The sequence below is a fragment of the Neocloeon triangulifer genome, unplaced genomic scaffold (assembly GCF_031216515.1).
Source record: "Neocloeon triangulifer isolate White Clay Creek 2 clone unplaced genomic scaffold, ASM3121651v1 ptg000003l, whole genome shotgun sequence".
Classification (NCBI taxonomy): Eukaryota; Metazoa; Arthropoda; class Insecta; order Ephemeroptera; family Baetidae; genus Neocloeon; species Neocloeon triangulifer.
Genome location: NW_026775546.1, coordinates 8623101 through 8642858, shown reverse-complemented (window position 1 = coordinate 8642858; position 19758 = coordinate 8623101). Strand labels below are relative to the sequence as shown.

General features: G+C 34.0%; 3 protein-coding genes across 3 annotated transcripts; 1 reads left to right on the top strand and 2 right to left on the bottom strand.

The window, feature by feature from the left end:
* Positions 1–85: 85 nt before the first annotated feature.
* LOC132205943 (guanine nucleotide exchange factor C9orf72-like) lies at positions 86–5172 on the bottom strand. Its single transcript, XM_059635344.1, has 6 exons — positions 4818–5172; positions 2447–2917; positions 1702–1926; positions 1543–1647; positions 1185–1354; positions 86–732 (listed from the first exon to the last, which is right to left on the bottom strand). Exons 1-6 carry the CDS (start codon positions 4878–4880, stop codon positions 438–440), a joined length of 1329 nt encoding a protein of 442 aa, XP_059491327.1. The 5' UTR covers positions 4881–5172; the 3' UTR covers positions 86–437.
* Positions 5173–6529: 1357 nt separating this feature from the next.
* LOC132192691 (uncharacterized) lies at positions 6530–18875 on the bottom strand. The gene is made up of 5 exons (XM_059612771.1): positions 18727–18875; positions 7470–7656; positions 7355–7405; positions 6929–7127; positions 6530–6851 (listed from the first exon to the last, which is right to left on the bottom strand). Exons 1-5 carry the CDS (start codon positions 18823–18825, stop codon positions 6797–6799), a joined length of 591 nt encoding a protein of 196 aa, XP_059468754.1. The 5' UTR covers positions 18826–18875; the 3' UTR covers positions 6530–6796.
* LOC132192763 (macrophage mannose receptor 1-like) lies at positions 13792–16559 on the top strand. The gene is made up of 17 exons (XM_059612864.1): positions 13792–13929; positions 13991–14067; positions 14127–14267; positions 14325–14472; positions 14611–14693; positions 14754–14782; positions 14836–14944; positions 14996–15143; positions 15203–15288; positions 15337–15365; positions 15414–15522; positions 15575–15725; positions 15781–15869; positions 15924–15949; positions 16010–16118; positions 16169–16319; positions 16367–16559. The coding sequence occupies exons 1-17, from the start codon at positions 13799–13801 to the stop codon at positions 16440–16442; spliced, it is 1692 nt and encodes a 563-aa protein (XP_059468847.1). The 5' UTR covers positions 13792–13798; the 3' UTR covers positions 16443–16559.
* Positions 18876–19758: the final 883 nt, after the last annotated feature.

Sequence of the window (19758 nt, the reverse complement as noted above, 5' to 3'; positions counted from 1 at the left end):
TGTAATTGCAAAAGCACGTCTGTTTCATATCATCCCACAAAAGAACTAATTTGTATCAAGTGTAATTTTTATAATATTTTCAAAATTCATTGTTAAGGAATTCGACAAATCCAGCTTTATTTCAAATTCTCTTACAAGGTACAAATTGGCATTTCATCACACACGTTTTTAGCTTCAAATGACTCAATATGTTTAATAATGTACGAAAATATGCAGTTTTCTTACATGCAGAAGGCGCTGTACAATTTTATACTGAGGTGGCACCTATTTTGCTACTCAACAAAATCTCACTTTCCGCAGCAGGCGAAACATATAATTATTTTAATAATCAACAATCGATGCAATTACTTAAAAACCTAACCTGGACGAATTTGTGCAGCTTCATTAAATATTTGGCAAGAGCTGAATGAGAGAGACAATTTAATTGTAATTCGAGTTCACTTGGCACCGAATATGTAAACAAACACTCCCGGCTTGATTTTCTCGGCTCGGGCGGCCACGATCACAAGTTCCCTCTCGTCCACTCCGAGCAAACGTTTCAACTCGTCCTTGACACAGGTGGTCAAGTCTGAGGAGTGGCGCACGTGGCTGACTGTTGCCTCGGCAAGTTTGTCCAGTCTTTTGTTGAAAATGGCCACATGGGCGCGCCAATGGGAGGTAGGCAGCATCTGGAGCTCTTGGAGAAGGGTGGCCACCATCCGAGTCCCTTCCTTCACTGGCAAGAGCAATGATCTGCAAAATTCATAGTTTGAAAATGAATTAATCATGAATATTTGAAACGTTGAAAAAAATTCTAAGAGCAGATAATTTTTTTTTTTTAAATTTACAGTGAGAATAATTATGCTTTCACTTGACTTATTAAAGTAGAAGTAGATCAAATTCTAAAGATAAATTATAATTCAAAATAAGAATTAAATGGGTTCCTGGGGTTTTTGAAAAGTTGAGATAACATTAAGATGGAAAAAATTAAAATTATTGCACATTATTGCTATAACACTTGAGGTGGATTTGACGAATTTCAAAAAATAAAATATTTAAAATTAATATATGCTCTGAGGGTCTGGGGTGAGGGGGATTTTTTGTCTTTAAATTTAAAAATATTTATTTTCGATTTTCATTGATTTCAACGATTTAACAGTAAACAGATACATAAGTAAAGTTTTAAAACTGATTTTTATAGCAACCTTGGCTCAAAGTTGGTCCTCCCGTGAGTTCTTTTATGAAGGGGCTCTGTTTGCTTGACAGCTCCATTTTCCAAGGATCTTGTAAGGTCAATTGTAGTCACAGGCAGTGGACAGCAGGACAACTCCTCAGAGGAAATAGGTCTATACCCGTAACCACTTACTAGCAAACCCTAAAAAACAAAATTGTTTTATGAATACTAGTTTTAAAATTTAAAATAGAAAAATTATTTAAAATATTGAAGAAAAAATTACATATTTTTTAATTTTTTTAAAACTGAAAAAAATTTCATCAAACACCAAATGAATTTTGCTGCTTTTTAAATTACACTTTAAATTAATTTATTTAAATTTGTCATACCTGTAAACACAGACCAACGTGGAAACAGGTGTGGCCATGGGAAGGCACAAATCTGGACCGTTTGCTCTGGTCATTGTCCAGAAAGAGACTCAAGAATGAGATCAGCTGTGAAAAAATAAATAAATATTGGGATTTTTAACCGTAAATTTAGGAACATACCGAGTTAACGAGAGGTCTTTTATCTCCGATGACTACGGACTGGCCAAAGGTTTGCAAATGGGAAGTCAGGGCTTGAGCGAGGGCAGGATACTTCAGAAGGTCCTTGCCGTACCAGTCTTCTAGGAGGGGAGAGTCGACGCTGGCTTCTTTCATTGAGCTCACGGCGAAGTTGAAGTCCAAGATCCAGCTTGTGACCTCGTCTCCGAGGATAATTTCATCGTCGCACTAAAATGAGGATTGCAATTTTAATAATCATATCAATACAATTTTTTTTAAATATAAATTAATATTGTTCCATTTTTTTTTTTTTAAATTGTATGGACAAAGTGATTATTTGAATATATGAAAACTGGCCTTTGGTATCCAATTAAATTTCAAAGTTAATATATTTATGACTTGTTAATAAATTATTTCATGGTATTTCATATTGAAAATTGAAAAAGATTCAATTTTTTAATGATTTCTATGAAAAAAAAATTGAAATTAACAATAAAGCCGTTGAAGATATTTTAAAAATCTGCTAAAAAAAATCTAGAAAAAATTAAAATAAACCAAATTTGCCATTTAATTTTCATGCTTGTAATTATTTACAATTTCAGCAAGTAATCCTGGACCTTTTCCATATTGAAATATGATACATAGGGTGGTTCATTATTAAGTATTTAAGTTTTACCCAAAATAAAAATCTTAATTTTTTTGTAATTTTTTTTTCAAGATTTCCAGGCATCTTTATAAAAATATCAACCTGGCGAAGTTGAGGTGCAATTTTGTCTGCCAATCGCTGCATCCAGTCTTGAAACAAGGCGTGCCGACCCTGCACAAAGTACAACTTGTCCAGTTCTGTGGCCGCTGCGACAGCAAACGGTGCTCTGGAGGCGTGGAAAAGGCGCGTCATGAAGACGATCCGCAGGTCTGGGACGACCCTGAGGGACGCGGCACCTGAGGCGGCGGTGACGCTGTTGCAGCTGACGGCGTGACTCGTGACATACCGGACCCTCCGGCCCAGCATCGGGGCCCCGCAAAGCCCGCCCTGCTTTGGCAGCCAAACGTAAAGAGTCTGCGGACCGACGACGTCATCCCAGCGCGCCAGGACCATGAAGAGCAAGGGACTGGTGGACGGAAGGGCTACGTTGACCTCGACGCCGTCACCCAGACGCAGGTCAGGAGGCTGGTCGGTCAACGAAGAATTCGAGGCCACACGGATCAGGTGACCAACCTGGAAAATTATAAAAAAATTAATACATTGAAGAAAATTGTATTAATAAATCTAATAGAGAAGATTCAAAATTGTTGGGCTGATAAAAGATTCAAAATTGAAAGTACTGCATAGAAATATTTAAGGTCCATTAAGCAATTGAATACAGGCTTTAAACTTGTTATATTATCTGTCTTATCTTATAAAAACCATCTATTTATTATTCACCTAAATAATTACTTTGTAAAACCTTTACCATACATTAAAAAAACTGGTATATGAAATTTTTAATTTGCTAATTTTATAAACTATTTATTTATTACAATCTTAAATAAATTTTTTATATTTCCCATTTTATTAATTTTTAATTCAACTTTACTTACTTAGGGTTATCAATAAAATTCAAATAAAACGTAAATTATTTATAGTTTAATATTGGTAAATATTATATTGTATTCATCAGTCCCCCCTTTAATAAAAATTTTATCACAAAAAGATGTTTAATTGCTTTTTAGAGGGTGTTTTTGTATTGTTGACGTAATATTAAAACTGATAATCTGAAATTCGACACGGGTTTGCTTCTTTAGGAAGGCGTCATGTTAGTCATGCTCGGTTATGTTACACCTCGTGACTGCATGAGCAAACTTTTATGTTATCGCCGCTTGACATTGGTTGGGCACCAGAGATATTTAAGTTAATAGAATAAATATGCCTCCCCAGCAATGATTGACGCAAGGATAACCACTGGAAGTTATTATAAAAAGCAATTTATTTGAAAAAAATAACACATTTTTTCTTTGGTTGAAAAAATAATGTTCAGGGACTCGCAGGGGGACCAGAAAACGACAAGTTGCTAATATTTAATCCAAGGGAGCTCAAATATTTTTCATTCTGACGTCTCTCTATTTGAAAATAAAAATTTTAAGGTCTAACCATTTTTAAACAAGGTTGTTACAGATGGGATAGATAGCCTTGAAAATTGTCATCTGTTTATAAAAAAAAAATTGTGGCACAACATTGTTAAATTTAGAAAGGGAAAATGTTTAGTTGAAACGTGTGGGGAAGATAATAACATGGAATTTTTGTATTGAATAATTTTTTAAGATGTACATTTTGACGATTTCAAATGTCAAAATTCGAATTTATTCCAGTGGGTTGAAAAGGTAAAAATTCTGCATCAATGTCCTGCCTTTAAAATTTTGGTATCAGTTTTTCCATTGTTGTAATAACTAATTAATTAGAAAATTGATTCTTTGATGCAAATTTGAGAATAACGTACCTGAAAAAGAAAAAAAGTAGCCTAGCTAATTTTCAAACTATAAATAAGAATTTACCCTGGGAATCATTTAGGAAGATCAAATATCGCTTGGACTAAGATTCTTGGCTGAAATCTTCTTGAAACGCTGGTAAAATATTAAATTCATTGTTGTTTTTTAGACTTTTTATTTCAAATATAATGTTGCTGGGTTACCAACAATGAAGAAATAAAATGTTGCAATAATTATTAACTGCGCATTGTTCGATAAAAAATCAGCAAGGATAAAGTTAAAAGACAACAATGCAATGATGTATAAATCCATTTCCTAACTCTTTAAACTGTCATTGTTTGTTATCAATTAACCTATTTAATTTAACATTGCTTTTGCCGCCTAGAAAGAAATGTTCATTTTATGACAAAATTCAAGAGGCAATTTTATTTATTGTAGTAAAATTCATTGTTTATAATAATATTGTATTTAATATTTTAATACACTAAAAATTCCATATCTCAAATTGATTGAATTTCAAATTAAAACACTTCATATGAAGAATGATTAATAAAAATTTAAATTTAATATTTTTATACTGGAAATTTTATTAAAATTTAATTTAAGGTTTCTTAAACAAGGAACTAAAAATTAAAATTAAAGTTTAATTTTACCTCTACGTTGACAGAGTTGGCGACGTTGGCGCTCATCGCAAGCGATCGCAACGGCGCGTCCATTGCGTCTCTCTCAGGCGAGCGCTGCGTTGACGGCGGCGCCGCACGCGTCCCTGGAGCCGACGACGATCAGCGCCAAGCTGGCCAAGGCAACCCCGAGGCCCTGCAGCGTGAGGCTGCGCCGCTCGAACGCCGAAAGGAGGAGGAGGAGGGCGACGCACGCGACGACGCTGAGCAACGCGTCGGACAGAACGCGGCACGGCGCGCGATGCATGCGAACCGTCCGCAACTAGTCCTCAACAGTCCAATGTTTTTGTTTTCACTTTCTAAAGAAGGCGCTCGGGTGTGCAGTGGAGGTGGCGAGACGGAGTTGCGACGCCGACAGGAAGTACCAAAGCTTCGATTCGGTCTCGCTCGGCAAATATCGTTTCGAAACAACGCGCACACTGCATAAGAAAGATGCAATCGCAATATATAATATTTATCTCAGTGCACCGAGTTTCTCTCTTGGCTTAGCTGGGTTAATTTTCAAATTTCTAAAAAGGATTTTTAAAACAGTAAACAGTATATTTTTAATACTTTTTTAAATTTTAGGTTGACTTCGGTTTGTTTTTTATTTAAATAAAAAAACAAAACAACAATGAATAGTTCTTTAATAAAAGAAATTTTAGAGAAATTTATAATTAAATTATGTTTATTGCTCAAATTATAGAATTAAGTGTTTTTTTTAATTTTTTTTATTTTAACAATTATTACTTTTAATTTTTCATACAAGTAAATTAAAAGTAATAAATAATTATAATTATAAATTGTAGTTAAATATAATTTTCTTTAAATTTTTTAAATTAAATTTATTATTTATAAAAAAGTTTTATCAATTTGTCAAATTTATTAATTACAAATTGTCAGTCACTTCAGACAGTGACTCCTAAATAAATTCATTTTTCTTTTTAAAGTGTAAACTTATTAATAACACATACTTTTCATTTAATCATCTAGTTATTAATCGAAAAATTACTCCTCCAGCATTGTCTTCTCTTCATGTTGTCTTTTAATATTCATTTTATATTTAGCTTTTAGCTTAATAATGCGATTTCAATTCCCTTTATTTCCCTTCAATTCAGTTTATTGGTTTTTTTTCCTTCCGTAATATTTCCCTTGCCTCTGCTGTATTGTGATAGTGTAGGTACTGTTGAATCTTTTAGCTCCTTTCCGAGCTCTCTTCGGCAGCACGTGACTGCAGACAGCAGGTGCTGCCTCTGCGGGGATTGTCAAATGCGCCGCGAGTTTGTAAGCACAAAGCAGCGATAAAGGGGAAAAATAACGTATATGGTGACACCGGCAGTGACTCACTTACATATTGATATGCCGCATAAATTTCGAGATAGGGGTTTTCCACGTTGGAAATAGGTGATAGAATTATTTTTTTTTCTTTTTCAAAAAATAACAAAAAATTTCGAAATTACAAATCTTTTCATTCAATTTTTATATTTCATTTTCTCATTGGTTAATAATATAAATGGCCAAAAAAACTTTTGCAATAGTTTCAATGAAATTAAATTACGTAATAAAAATATAAACTGAAAGTGGATGATTTTTGTAAAATAATTTTTCAAAATAAAAATCTTTTCACAAAAATTCTGATTTAATTTTCCTCAGTAAATTTTTTAGCTCCTAAAAAATAATTTGAACTTCTTTCTAGAATTTTAAGAGCATTATTTTTTGTTGATGAATTGCCTGAAAATTTTGTTTAGAAACCTCAATTTCTACTTAAATTAAGTAACCACATCAATCACGCGCCGACGGTTATATTGATTGAAACCAGATGCGCGTGCCGCATGTTTTTTTTTTATCTTAAAATATCTTGCTTATTTTTATTCAATGCTTGCTCCACAATTTTTTCTCCATTTTTCATTAACGGTCGGCGTTTTCTCTTCAGTCTCTCTTGGGCTCGGTTGCGTGTTCAAGAGCCAGATGTGTCACGTCTTGCGAGTGCCGTGTACTTTGCAAAAAACTTCGCCGTCCTTGCAGTAACTGATGTGAAAATAAATACATTGGAAGTGTTAGAATTTTTTATTTTTTTAAAGCAAAGTTTTAATGGAATCGCGCACCATTTGTCCACGTGATCCTTTTGCTGGAAAGCGAGCAGCTGCTCAAAATCCTTCTTGGTCAAAATGCAGCCCTCGGGAAGGGCGATCACGTGACCCGCAGCGTTGGCCTCTGCTCTGTTCTCCTCGTCCTCCCTGTCCTCCTCCTCCTCTGAAGAACTTTGTTGGTGCGACGCACTCCATGGTTCTTCGTTGAAAGTCTCTATAATTGATTTTTTTTTAAATTTATATATTTAAATTTCATCTTTCCAAATAAATTATGTATTTTCGGTCCTCCAATTAATTATAGGTTTGAATTTAATTTTTTTCCGGGACGCACAAACCATTTTATCGACTGATTTAAATAATAATTGATATTGATTTTATTTCTTTTAACCAAAATTTTAAATAATCATTTAAAAATTAAAATTGATGGTCAATTTTACGAACCGTTGCTTCCTATGAGCATTTCCCTGGATTCGTCATCGATCCAATCAAATACTGAAATTGGAAACAAAATTTTATTATATTTTACAGTTGGGAAAGATTTAGCATGCGGACAAACCTAATGGAGGCGGCATTTTCAGCATGCACGAGTAGACGCAACCGTTGTAACAGCACAGGCGGCCACCGTCAGTGGCCCCGTGGCATTCAGCGTGTGTGTAACATTTTTGAACGTGGCACAACCCTTTGGACACTGGCCGCACAGACGGTGGACATTGCGGCCCGCCAACTGCAAACTCATCATCAATCTGCAACAATTAAAAAAAAAATTGATTTACTTATAAAAGCATTTTTCTACTTATTTCTAATGGAGGTGAAATAATGTTTATTTAATCTTTGTTCCAAAATTACTAAAATCATATTTAAATTTTGGAACAAAGCTTTTGTGCTTAAATAATTCCTCTAATGTCTTCATTAACATTACTACTTGAATATCAAATCAAATTATAACAAATATTATTTCATCAAAGTATTGATAATTTTTGTTTAATAAATTTGCAATCAAATTTTTTTTAAATTAATTTTCAATTCACGCGAATTAATTAAAATGGAAATATCAGTTAAAACGGCCGGTTTTCTTTAAAATAACCACAGGCACCACAGCCACTTGTTAAAAAAGTTCAAACCACATCCCAAAAATGATAAAACTAAGATTCATGTATACACATTTTAAGCTGCTACTTTCCGGTGATGTTTTGCGCAAAGACCTTTCGAGAAAAGTTTGACGCACTTTTACGATTTCCTTTTGTGGCTGATAAATCCTCCTCTCAGGAATCGATCAAGTCGAGGAGCGACGAGTCCTTAAAATTGTCCTCCGCCGTTTCGCGCAAAAAGTTGCCCCGCGAGTCACGTGCGCGCTCGAGATCGCGAGGCCTTTGTCAATGAGAGTTGTTTTGGGGTCGTTGGCTGCCGATCACTCTCCGCATTAAAAATGGCATTCGGCGGCTTTCTCGTTTTCCTGCACCACCGGCAGCTGCGGCACGTCCCGCGCATAAACAAAACACTAAAAATAGCAAATATCACCGGCGCGAGGGCACAAGAAAGAAGAGGGCTTTGATCTATCCTCGGCGAATCCATCTCCTGTCAAAACCTATTTGACCTACTTTCGCTAATTGAGTCCAATTACGGGTCGATCTGCAATCAGGCCCCACTAGCCTTTGTTTCCGCTAAACTCGTCCCTATATTTCTTCTTCAACCAACAATGAGATACGCCATCAGAATTTTACGCTGGACGCAATTTTTCTCCGAATTAAAAACAATTTTGCTCATTTCATCTTTCCAACTCTGCACCATTTTACTTTTAATAGTAAAATCTCCATTTTAAAAAGATTACCAAGGGCGAGTATTTTCAGAATCAGACAGCCAATTCTGATCCTTAAAAATAAAAAATAATCCCAATTTGGTGGATTCCAGTTAAAAATTCAATTTTCCTTATGGTCAAAAGATGACAATTTAAGGAGAGATTTCTGCTAAAATAATTATGATGACGATTTTTTTTCTTTACAAAGTAGCAATGGTTTGTATAAATTTCTAAGAAGACGTGTTAAGAAAAATTAAATCCATTGGGAGAAATTGATTGAAGAATAAATAATATTAATAATAAAACTCATTTTTTGAAAATTAACATATTTCTTATAGAAATTTTTTAAATAATTTTTTTTTCTATTTTGAAAAGTTTGCCAATTAGCTAAATAAAATTAATAAGTATCCCAATTAAAAAATAATTTACATATCTATTTTTAAGGGAAATTTTTCATTTCATTTTTTTCAGTAATCTCCTTGATAAAATAAATAAAATCCTTTCCTCATAGAAAATTGCTGGAATGATTTTAATGTCTGGTACTAACAATAGCCAATCTAGATATTTTTCCTTGAATTAACCGGATTAACTAAAAGAAAAAACACACCCTTTCAAAAGTTAAAGCAGTTCAAACAGCCACAATAATTTAGCAATTTTTTTAATTTGAGAAAAATCGAGTCAAGCGTAAATCCTGATGGCGTATCTCAGTCGTAGATTGTATATATCATTTGTCCCGCGAGTGGGACGTGCTGTCCCGCGGATTAAGCAGATGACAAATGCGTCTGTTCGCCAACTGGCCGTTTACACGCGTTATTGACGCGGCTCGGGTTCGCCAGAGGTTACTGACTACTTTCGCGGCGCCGACTTATTTATGGACTTTGCGAAAATATTTTGCTTTTGGACACGCCGTTAGCTTTCGAAACACGCGTCCAGAATATATGTTGTATTGGTGTCAAAACTTTCAGAGTGTGTGCGGAGGTCACTTGGAGTATTTTTAAAACCAATTAACGTAAAAAGTAGTAAAATAATTACATTTAACTGACTATAAAAGTCACAACAAAAGATAAAACAAAAAGCGTTAATTGAGTAGCAAAGTATTTTATGGCTTTTAATCTTTTTTTCTCATATCTGTGGGTTATTGTTATATTTCTTCTCTTTAGGCTTCTGTTGCACAGTGAAAAAAAACCGCTCTTCAAAATCACAACATTTTCTATAAATCAATAGAAATAAAATTTAATGAAAACTAAATTTTACCTTTTCTTATATAAATCAGTGCTGCAATTTAAAATTATTATTTTCAATTTGTTAATTTTTATGCTAAATTTTTCTAACGATTTATGACTACGGCAGTTTGTATCCAAAATTAGTAGAGTCCTTTTTATGAGAGTAAAAATAATCATTCCTTATGTACCATGAAAATTCCTGTTCATTCTCATCAGAAATTAGATTATCCTGTGAAATCTATGAATTCCTACCCCCTCATTTGTTTCCTTTGATATTAATTTCAGATGTTCATGGTTTAGTAATTTAAAGTATTGGAATCAACTGTATAAATGTTTTGATTGAATTTTATTTATAAATAATTATTGAAATAATTTTAGATTGAATTTCTCATATGGAAATGCTTAAAGAAGATGGACTGACGCCTTTAGCAACACTTTTTTTCTCTTTGTTGTTTTAAAGAGCGCGTCGTCATTACTTCAAGCTCAAGTTCTTTCCTAACTAAGCTTCTTTGATGTGCGTTTCTCGATGAATCGTAAAAATTAATTGAAGTTGACGCCACTTGACTTTGCGTGGAACAAAAGGGGCTTAGGAACGGACAACTTGAGAGGCGAATAAATTTTTCAGCGTGCTCTTTTTCGCCAACGAGGGAGGATATAAAGATTAAGTTTATTATTTCTGCGAGGCGTCTCGTGTCTTCGCTACTCTTGTGTGTGTATTTTGATACTTGATTCGACTAGCACGAAGGAGAAGAAACAAACACATGTAGATAGAGAGAGAGAGAAGCATTGCAGTTTTATCGCGAGCATCGTCTTTCCTTCTCCTCTTTCCTAGCAGAGAGAGTGCCTCTCGTAAATTACTTTTTTATCTAATCCAAACACAAGCGAGGAGTGAAAAAGAAACAGAGACGGGATTTTGCAACTACACCTCTTTCATACGCTTTTTCCTTGAGAAACATTCCTTGCAAAATTTGTAGGAAAAATTTTTTAATATAAAATTATTTTAAACAAAATGCAGCAACAATTTTCTATGTAACTTTAAGCATAAAAATAAAAATAAGGAAAAATTGAATTCACAAGCTTGGATTAAAAATTTAAATTATCAGCTAAAATACAAAAATAGTGTAACCATCTCTAAATGGAAATTGAAACACTAAAATGTGATTTCAAAGACTTGCTGCGTCATTTGAATCAGTGTTGTTTTTTGGCTCACATAGTTTGGTTTAAAACACTGAATTTTTCAAAAGAATTGTGTGCTCGTCATATCAGAACCTACGTAGGAAATTTCAAATCACATGCTGCAATATCCGTCATTCCGCTTCCACCTGTCCATCATACAACGTCATATTATTTATTCATGGTTTTTATTGACGTAAACTGTAAAAGTTCCGAAATTTAAAAATTTAGTCGTGGTAGTTGCTGAAACTGTGAAACATGTACAATATGATGGCTTGTATTTTGATGATAACAGTAAGGGATAAATTCCACGTGAACAATTATTTTATATTCATTACCTAATTTTGTCCAATAGTTGACACTAGCTGTTGGCGGATTATCATTAAAAGAAAAGTTTATTGGCAACAAGGTTGAAACGTTTATTCTCATTCCTGGTAAGATCTCCACTTTTTAAATATGTTTAAAAAAAAATGAAAAATGAAATTTACATTCAATGAATGTTTACTCATAAAATTATTATTAGGAAAGAGAATGCTATATTTTGATTCAAAGGTTATTGAACGAAATTTTTAATAAGCAGATGTTGAGAAAAAGATCGATTTAAAAAATTCCCATTAAAGAAATGACAATTTTCGAAAATTCGAATAATAAAGACATAAAATCTGATCTGATGTCTCGCTGGCAATCACGTAAAAAGTGATTCAGAAATAAATGGTCATCAATTTCACTTGAACTGATTTTTAGCAGATGAGCCTTCCACGCATTAAAATTAATCATTCAAAATTAATTTTCACATGGAAGATTCACATCTTAATGAGCAAATTTTAAAACAAAGCCCTTTGATGAAAATAGTTCACACCAAACACATCAAGAAAGTTCAGAATAGAGAACTGATCATCAATTGCTGCGGTGCATTGATATGCTTCGGAAACGGCTCCATTTCGCAAAAAGAGAAAACCACAGTTATTCAAGCACATACCACATTGGCGCATGCGACACCAACATCCGGTACACCTGCCAACACCACCACTACTACTCCTGCAGGGATAACTTCAGGTTCAACAGAAACACCCACAACCACACCTGGGGTCGTTACATCGGGGCCAACAAACCAAAGCACAACAACAGAAACAACATCAACGTAAGATACGTTTGCTTAAGATATTTTAAGGATTCACAATTAGATTCAGCTGGACTTGAAAGCTAACTTGTTAAAATAATGAAACATTTAATACTTTTTAATTTTCAGCGAAATACGAAACAGAATATTAATGTAACAGGACCTAAGAATTATAAATTAATCGTGATTTAAGTAATTCTGTGTGAAATGTGTTTTAAAGCAAGGCACATATTGTTGGAGATTCAGCAGAGAATTAATCAGAACTATAAAGGATTTAACTGAAATTAATTATTTAAAATATAATTATGTAAACGGGCTCTATAGCTAGTAATCCCATAATATTTTAATTTTTGGAATTCCCCTACTCCTAATACGCACGACAAATCATGTACAACCAAATTTTTGGCCTTGAAGGTCCCAGATTTAAATTGTTATCTAAACATTTGGAAGTTTTGGGACCAATCAGCTTTTTTTAATAATTTTCAGTAAGTCTATTTTGCACAATTTACAGCGTAACTACCTCAACCGCTTCGACTAGTAGTACAATCACTACGACAAGTACAACAACTACGACGACTACCACAACTACAACTACTCCACCCCCTTGTTATAACTGTAATTTTTTTAAATTTATATTTGCATTTGCTAATCAAATTGAAACAAAATAGCTAAATCCAATTACACATTTTTTGAGGATACGGTTCGTTCCATTAGATATAAAATATTTTTGCGCTATCTCTAAATTTAGCCGCTGACCTGGGGGAATGCAAGAATCGAATGCCAGAAGAAAGGGATGGATTTGGCGAATTTGGAGACATTGGAAGAAAACGTTTGCGTCAAACATTTAATTTCAACAAATAGTAACAAAAATAATTTTTTTTTTTATTATATAAGGAACCTTCTTGACTCTTGACAGATAAAACGAGCACAATATATTGGACGGCTTTGAACAAAATTGGTCAGACAAATTACATGCAGTGGTTGAGTGGGCAAACACTGACATATAATGATTGGAATCCCGGAAATCCTAAAAATCTTTCTACCCAGGATTGCGTTGTGATTTGGTATCAAATCTTAGTTTGTCCTTAAGGAAAGAGTGCATTCAATTCTATTTTAGGCAAGGCTCATGGGCCGACGCTCCTTGCGTTCAAGCAAACCCTTACATATGCGAAACTCCTCAACCAGTCGATATGTGCTCAAGTTAGTGCATTTTTTTTACAAATTCAAAATATAATATAGTAATTTTCAAGTGTCAACTTATAAGTTTTAGTTAATTAATTTTTTTTTTCGACCTGAATTTATTTTGATATTATATAATTTTTTCTAAACCTTTAAATTTATCTAAATTTTCCCACATTAATTAGGTCAGAAACCATTTTTCATTTCAACCGACAATCTGAGTTTTAAAAACGCAAGGGATACGTGTCGAAGAAACAGAATGGATTTGGTCAGCTTGGGAAGCCGTGACAAGAACATTTGTTTTCAACGGCAACTCGCTTCTTTGGGAAAGAAAAAAATTAAATCACTGAAAACTTTAAAATTATATTTTATCTGCAGGGTTGGAAAACAAGACGATGTATATTGGTTTAACCATGGAGGGCATGCAAAACTATTCAGCCTGGGTCAACGGAACACCCCTCACATTCACAGACTGGCTCCCTGGAAACCCTTCGCAAATCGGTTCAAAGAAATGCGTTGGCGCATCGTTAGTGTCCAATATAAATTTAAAATAATAACAATTTATTCCCTTTTTGCTTCATTGTCAGTTCATATCACTGGATGGATATTACTTGTACCGACGTTTATAATTACGCGTGCGAGGACGCAGACCCATGCTTCAAAGGTCAATACGCAAAAATTAATTTAAATTCTTAAAATCTCTCTAAAAAAATTAAAAATTAGTCTCCTCCAAATACAATGTTTCCAGTGACACGAAGACTTGGGGTGGCGCCAGAGCAGCCTGCAAAACGCTCGGTGGCGATTTGGTCAGCATTGACAGTGAAATGGAAAATTATTGTGTTCTGGATAATATCGAGCAAGCTGGCAAGTTTATTCTCATTATTTTTTTCAATAAGTATAATACTGATGAACCAAATTCAGGCAAAAACTCGAGCATTGTTTTCCACGGGTTGAACAAAATGGGCCGGGTAAATTACACTTCGCTTTACAGTGGAGCAAGTCCAACATTTACAGACTGGAAAACTGGCGAGCCGGCGCAATTCAGTTCAGAGCATTGCGGTGCCATTCAGTAAATTCAAATTTTATTCCACTTTGCTATAAGAATCAAATTTTATTTATTTGAAATTATTTGAAACGTTTAATTTAAAAATCTTTTTGATTATATTTATTAAAACTCACTCGATAATTAATTTTTAATTAATTTAAGGAACAAGTATTGGATGGACACATCTTGCTCCGGAGCAAACACTTATGTTTGTGAATTTCCTGCACCTGTTGACGTTTGCTCTAGTATGTGCCAGTTTATTACTTTTTTTTTGTCAAATTCTAACTATTACAACCTATCCTAAGAGTACGCATTCTTCGTTTCCACTGATCAGGTATGTCCTCGTGATTATGAAAATAAAAATTACTAAAACTAAAATTTCACTAGAAACCATACCAAGACGCAAAGTTTGAATGCCTCAAAAGAAACATGACCATTATTGATTTGGAAACTGTGGAAGAAAACGCGTGCTTCGCTCAGTTCCTTGCAGAAAAGGGTTAATCAAGACAAAATCTAAAAGGTTTCTTATCAAACCGTCGCTCTTCAGGTCTTGATACGACTTCAGTAACAATTGGTCTTGATAAAAGTGTGACAAAAAATTACACGACGTGGTCAAATAATAAACCTTTGACTTACACCGACTGGGACGTGAACAACCCTACGGCGTTTGCTACAGATAATTGTGTTGTTGCACTGTATTTTTTGATTCATCACTCCTTAATTTGTCTGGGAAACTTACACACATTTTCATTAGTAACGGTCATTGGCAAGATGCTCTCTGTTCTGCCTCATTCCTCTACGGGTGCGAGTCTAGCGACTATAAAAACCCTTGTGACGGATGTATGTTAAAATTAATTTAATAATACAAGACTAATAAAAAAATTTCAGTTGGCAACTACACGATTTCAACAACCTCCGTATTTAAAAATAAATTTTTAATATTTATCAATTTTTGGTTTGCTTAGAAATCTTGGATAGACTCATTGGACGAGTGCAAAAGATTGGGAGGAGGTTTGACTTCATTGGAGACGCCGGAGGAAAACTTTTGCGTCCAATTAATCATCTATTTGGCGGGTAATAATTATTAAAAAGGGACATTCATTTTTTTTTAAATTTCGATTCTCAGGCAAAAAGAGCAACCAAATTTGGCACTCTTTGAACAAAATGGGATCCACTTATTTCACACACTGGGGCAACGGTGAACTCCTGACCTACTACGACTTTGCTCCAACGTACAATCCCAATGGTTGGACGGGACAACATTGCGGCATATTTGAGTTGGACCCACAAATAAATAAGTGTGAAAATTATTAAATTAAAAAAATTCCTTAGTTCGGGACATTGGGGTGACTACGCATGTTCTGCGGCACTTCCTTTCGTATGTGAATTCAATCCGGCACCAAAAGAGATTTGCATTGAAGGTCTAACTTAAAACAACCGTATTGTTCCTTCTTACCAATTTTTCCGTGATATAGGCCAATTTCAATCCTTCGGTGAATGGGTACATAATTACTTATATGTGAAACAATTTTTGGTTTATAATTACTTGCCAATTGTAAAGCTCACTTATGACAACGCAAAGCTCAAGTGCATTTCAAAGGGATTGCAGTTGGCGTCTCTTGATACCATCTTCGAGAGTTTCTGCTCGCAGAGAGAAATTATGAGGACAGGTTTGAAAATTATTTTATGAAAACCACAATTATTCATCATGGTTTACAAGGGCACAATGGTGGTTGGATATTTGTTGGCTCTTCAAGGAGGGGTGATACATTCTACAATAAATGGGATGATGGGGTGCCTTTGAACTACTCTGTATGGGCTCCGGGAGAACCATCAGGGTTTGCTGGCGGCGACGAATGTCTACTCTTTATGTAAAAAAATAGTGCACAAATTTTCAATTTTCTAATACTTTGTTTAGTGATGGACATTGGTATGATTTGAATTGTGGTTCTCCTACGTGGTACGTTTGTGAAAATACTACTGCTGGTTTTTAAAATCTGCTAAATTGATTTTATCGGATTTAATCACATTCTCTCGTTTGAATTTGGTTTGCTTTTCGATTTTTTTATTTAAAATAATCATTAAATTAAAGATTTCTCATACTGATGGTATAATAAAAAAAGCTGTTCTTTAAGTATTATGAGAAGATTCGTTGTATTATTGATTTCCAGCAAAATACGACAAATTAAACTATTTGGATTTCCTTACCACGGCTTGAAAATAAAGTAAAATACATAATCAAGGGGAGTGAAGGGGAGTGATTTGATAAATTTATAGCTTAGAACCTTCTTTATAATCATGAAAAGAAGAAGAGAAACAATCATGTTGCTCATCTCCACCAAGGAAGCCGGATTTTATTTAATCAATAGAATAAAATAATTTAATCTATGAACAGATTATTTTGCATAAATTCCGATTCTGAATAGAAAAGTAAGCATTACAGGCAAATTAATTTCTGGCAAATAAAATAAGATGTTTTCTGACAAGTGTATATCTAATCCAAAACCAGCGCAATTCCGAGAAGTTTTCATTATTTTTTCGAGAGTCACGTTTTTCTTACGCAAAAATAGCTTCTCGCCGGACAAAAGACTCTCGAGACGTGTTGGCAGATATGAAAAATCATCCCCATGTACACATACACGTCCAGCCGCTGCAGAGTAATAAAAAAGAAGGGGAAAAAACACTCTCCGCGTGTATTATGTAGATATTCTTTTGCGGCGGCGGCGACTGCCAGCAGAAGAAACTCTCATCATCGTGTGTCTGTTTTGTGAGCGCCATTCTGCGCGGGATACGCAACAAAAAACGTCGTGGCCACAAAGCCGGTCCATTGAGTCAGAAAATCTGCAAGATTGCTCCCAGGGGCAACTGGAAGTGAGCAGCGCGACGTGCGTGTCTGCGCTTAAATGAAAAGGGCCGAGAATGCTGGTCAAAGAAGAAAGAGCGACGTCGGAAATTTCATATTTGGCCCTGGGTGGGAAAAAATGAGACGGAGAAGCGTGGCCAGAAGCCAGCGTTTGTTCACAGATTGCATCTGATAGTTAGAGACACGATGCTATAATAAGCTTAAAAAATTATTCTTAGAAGTAAAATAATATCAAATTAATAATTTTCAAAAAGAAAAAAAAATGAAATTTAATACTAATCTGACGTTTCAATTTAACTTTTGAAAGTTTAAAACATTATATTGAATAATTACAACTAGTGGCCAAATATTTATGAAACTGAACAAACTTATATCCGCTCTTAAGAGGTTAACAAAGTAAGACCGGCTATAAATAACCAAATTTCTAATTAATTATAAAACGTCTAAGGAGAATTTTCTTGAAATATATAATATATTTCAAATTTTATCACAAATTTAAATTTATTAACTTGACATGAAATTTTTGGTAATTAAATTTTATTAGTTATTTGAAAATGTTCCAAAACTTGTGAATAATCAAATTTTTTAAATATGAAAATAAAATTCATCGTTAATTTTAATTGTTAAGAAAACATGTTGATCATTAGGAAACTTCGACTTAATTATAACTTTCCTGGAGATTCTATTGATTTTGAAGATCAACCTTTACTCTTGATGAAACGTTAGAATTATGTTACTCTGCATAATATTAGAAAATCAATATTTGAAAGAATAAATTTGTAAAACGCTTTGTTTGAAAATTCCGAAGGAAAAATTTTGTGTTTTAAAGGAAAATCATCACATATTTAATATTTTATATCAATTTAACAGTTGCATAAATTTACTGTATATTTTAAATTTTAATTCCCAGATTTTTGTATTCTATGGCGTAGTATATAACTCAGTTTTTATAAACCCTGAAGCATAAAGTCGTCATTGGAATATTTTCCTTCCCTACAATTGCATATATGGACTGAAAGTATCAAAATTATTGAGTTACAAAAAAACTTATTTTATTTTATCCTTAAAAACTTGCGATAAAAATTTTAAAAAATACATCCTTTATTCATTTATATTTCCAAAATTAAAAATATAATGAAAAATATTAAAACTTTGTTTTGTAAAAATTAAATAATAGTAAAAGTTGAAATAAATAATTGTTAAATATATTTAAATTTTTTATAAAACGCTTTACTCTTATTTCTACAAGCCAAATTTAATCTACAAGCTTATAAAAAGTGCCCTAGTTTTATGTCACAACAAATTCCAGTAAAAATTGTTAAATGGAATGAAAAATGAAAAAATAAAAAATGTTAAACTGGGGATTGTTCTCTTTTGTTATTCAATATGATTCGCAATTATTGATATTTTCTTACCAATTCGTCGTCGTCGATCGGTTGCCGGTGAACGTGGGGTTGGGCGTGTTGGGCGGCCGCGGCCACGGCGGCCAGGAAGAGCGCGACGCGCGGCAGCATGTTCGGCACTGACTTAAGAGGTTTAGCGTCTCTGGCTCGCGAGTTCTTCTCGCGCTGCCCCTCCCGGCCGGTGTCAAAGCATTAGGCCGCCGAGTGGGCGACGCGAGCTGCGGAACAAAACGACTCTAATCCCGCGGCCGGATTGCCTTCGCACCGAAAAGCTCATCAATTATAATTAACGCGGCAAGTGGACCTTGAGACATTTTTCGCGCCCGCGAGCCCAGATTTGAACCAATCTGCCTTCGATTCGTTTATCTCGCCGCACGAATCTGGCTGGGACGGTCCAGCAGCCGTGGACGCGACACTAATAGCCAAATTTGTCGAGATTTAGCACCTACGATTATCACTTATTCAGGAAGCTCATAAAATCTCGCCTCATTAAAAGTGTATTTAAATTTTAATGATTTTTAATTAAACGGCTATTTTAAATGATTTATTGGGAATAATTGTACTTAATTAAAATGATGAAAGTGGAAAATGCGGATAAAAATTTCTCTGAAAAATCTTTACAGCCCTGTTTTCAAATGATATTACTTAAATCAGAAGGCAGTCTTTTATAAAATCCATTAGATTTCTACCAAAATAACTTATAATTTTTAACCTTCCAACTTTCTCACTCAGGCAGCAAGTTCAATAAGTTCAATAAACCCATACAAAAATTGTAAAGTTGTTTTTGACTTTTGAGTATTTCGATGTTCGGATTCATATTTTTTACTTTTTTCCAACATTTCTCCCTGTGCTTTTTTATTGTATATTCCAGGAATGGGTTATATTTGCACAGGGCCAGGGATAACCAATATTAAAGTATAAAATTTTAAATCATGATTTTTTTTATTTAATTTTTCAGATACATAATTTGAATTATAATTTTTTTACTTTTTTATATATGCTAGTTTTTTTTTATTGCCTTTTAGTTTCAGCCTTCCTTTGCAT

What these genes read in the sequence shown, in the direction of transcription:
- LOC132205943 (XM_059635344.1), bottom strand. Translation starts at nt 4,880, where the DNA reads ATGGACGCGCCGTTGCGATCGCTTGCGATGAGCGCCAACGTCGCCAAC. An exon ending in AAAGACCTCTCGTTAACTCG is followed by an intron (nt 1,648 to 1,701) that starts GTATGTTCCTAA and finishes ATTTTTTCACAG; the next exon opens with CTGATCTCATTCTTGAGTCT. An exon ending in AGGACCAACTTTGAGCCAAG is followed by an intron (nt 733 to 1,184) that starts GTTGCTATAAAA and finishes TGAATTTTGCAG; the next exon opens with ATCATTGCTCTTGCCAGTGA.
- LOC132192763 (XM_059612864.1), top strand. Translation starts at nt 13,799, where the DNA reads ATGTATATTGGTTTAACCATGGAGGGCATGCAAAACTATTCAGCCTGG. An exon ending in TCAGTTCCTTGCAGAAAAGG is followed by an intron (nt 14,945 to 14,995) that starts GTTAATCAAGAC and finishes GTCGCTCTTCAG; the next exon opens with GTCTTGATACGACTTCAGTA. An exon ending in GATAATTGTGTTGTTGCACT is followed by an intron (nt 15,144 to 15,202) that starts GTATTTTTTGAT and finishes CATTTTCATTAG; the next exon opens with TAACGGTCATTGGCAAGATG.
- LOC132192691 (XM_059612771.1), bottom strand. Translation starts at nt 18,825, where the DNA reads ATGCTGCCGCGCGTCGCGCTCTTCCTGGCCGCCGTGGCCGCGGCCGCC. An exon ending in CGATCGACGACGACGAATTG is followed by an intron (nt 7,657 to 18,726) that starts GTAAGAAAATAT and finishes TAATTGTTGCAG; the next exon opens with ATTGATGATGAGTTTGCAGT. An exon ending in AATGCTCATAGGAAGCAACG is followed by an intron (nt 7,128 to 7,354) that starts GTTCGTAAAATT and finishes AATCAATTATAG; the next exon opens with AGACTTTCAACGAAGAACCA.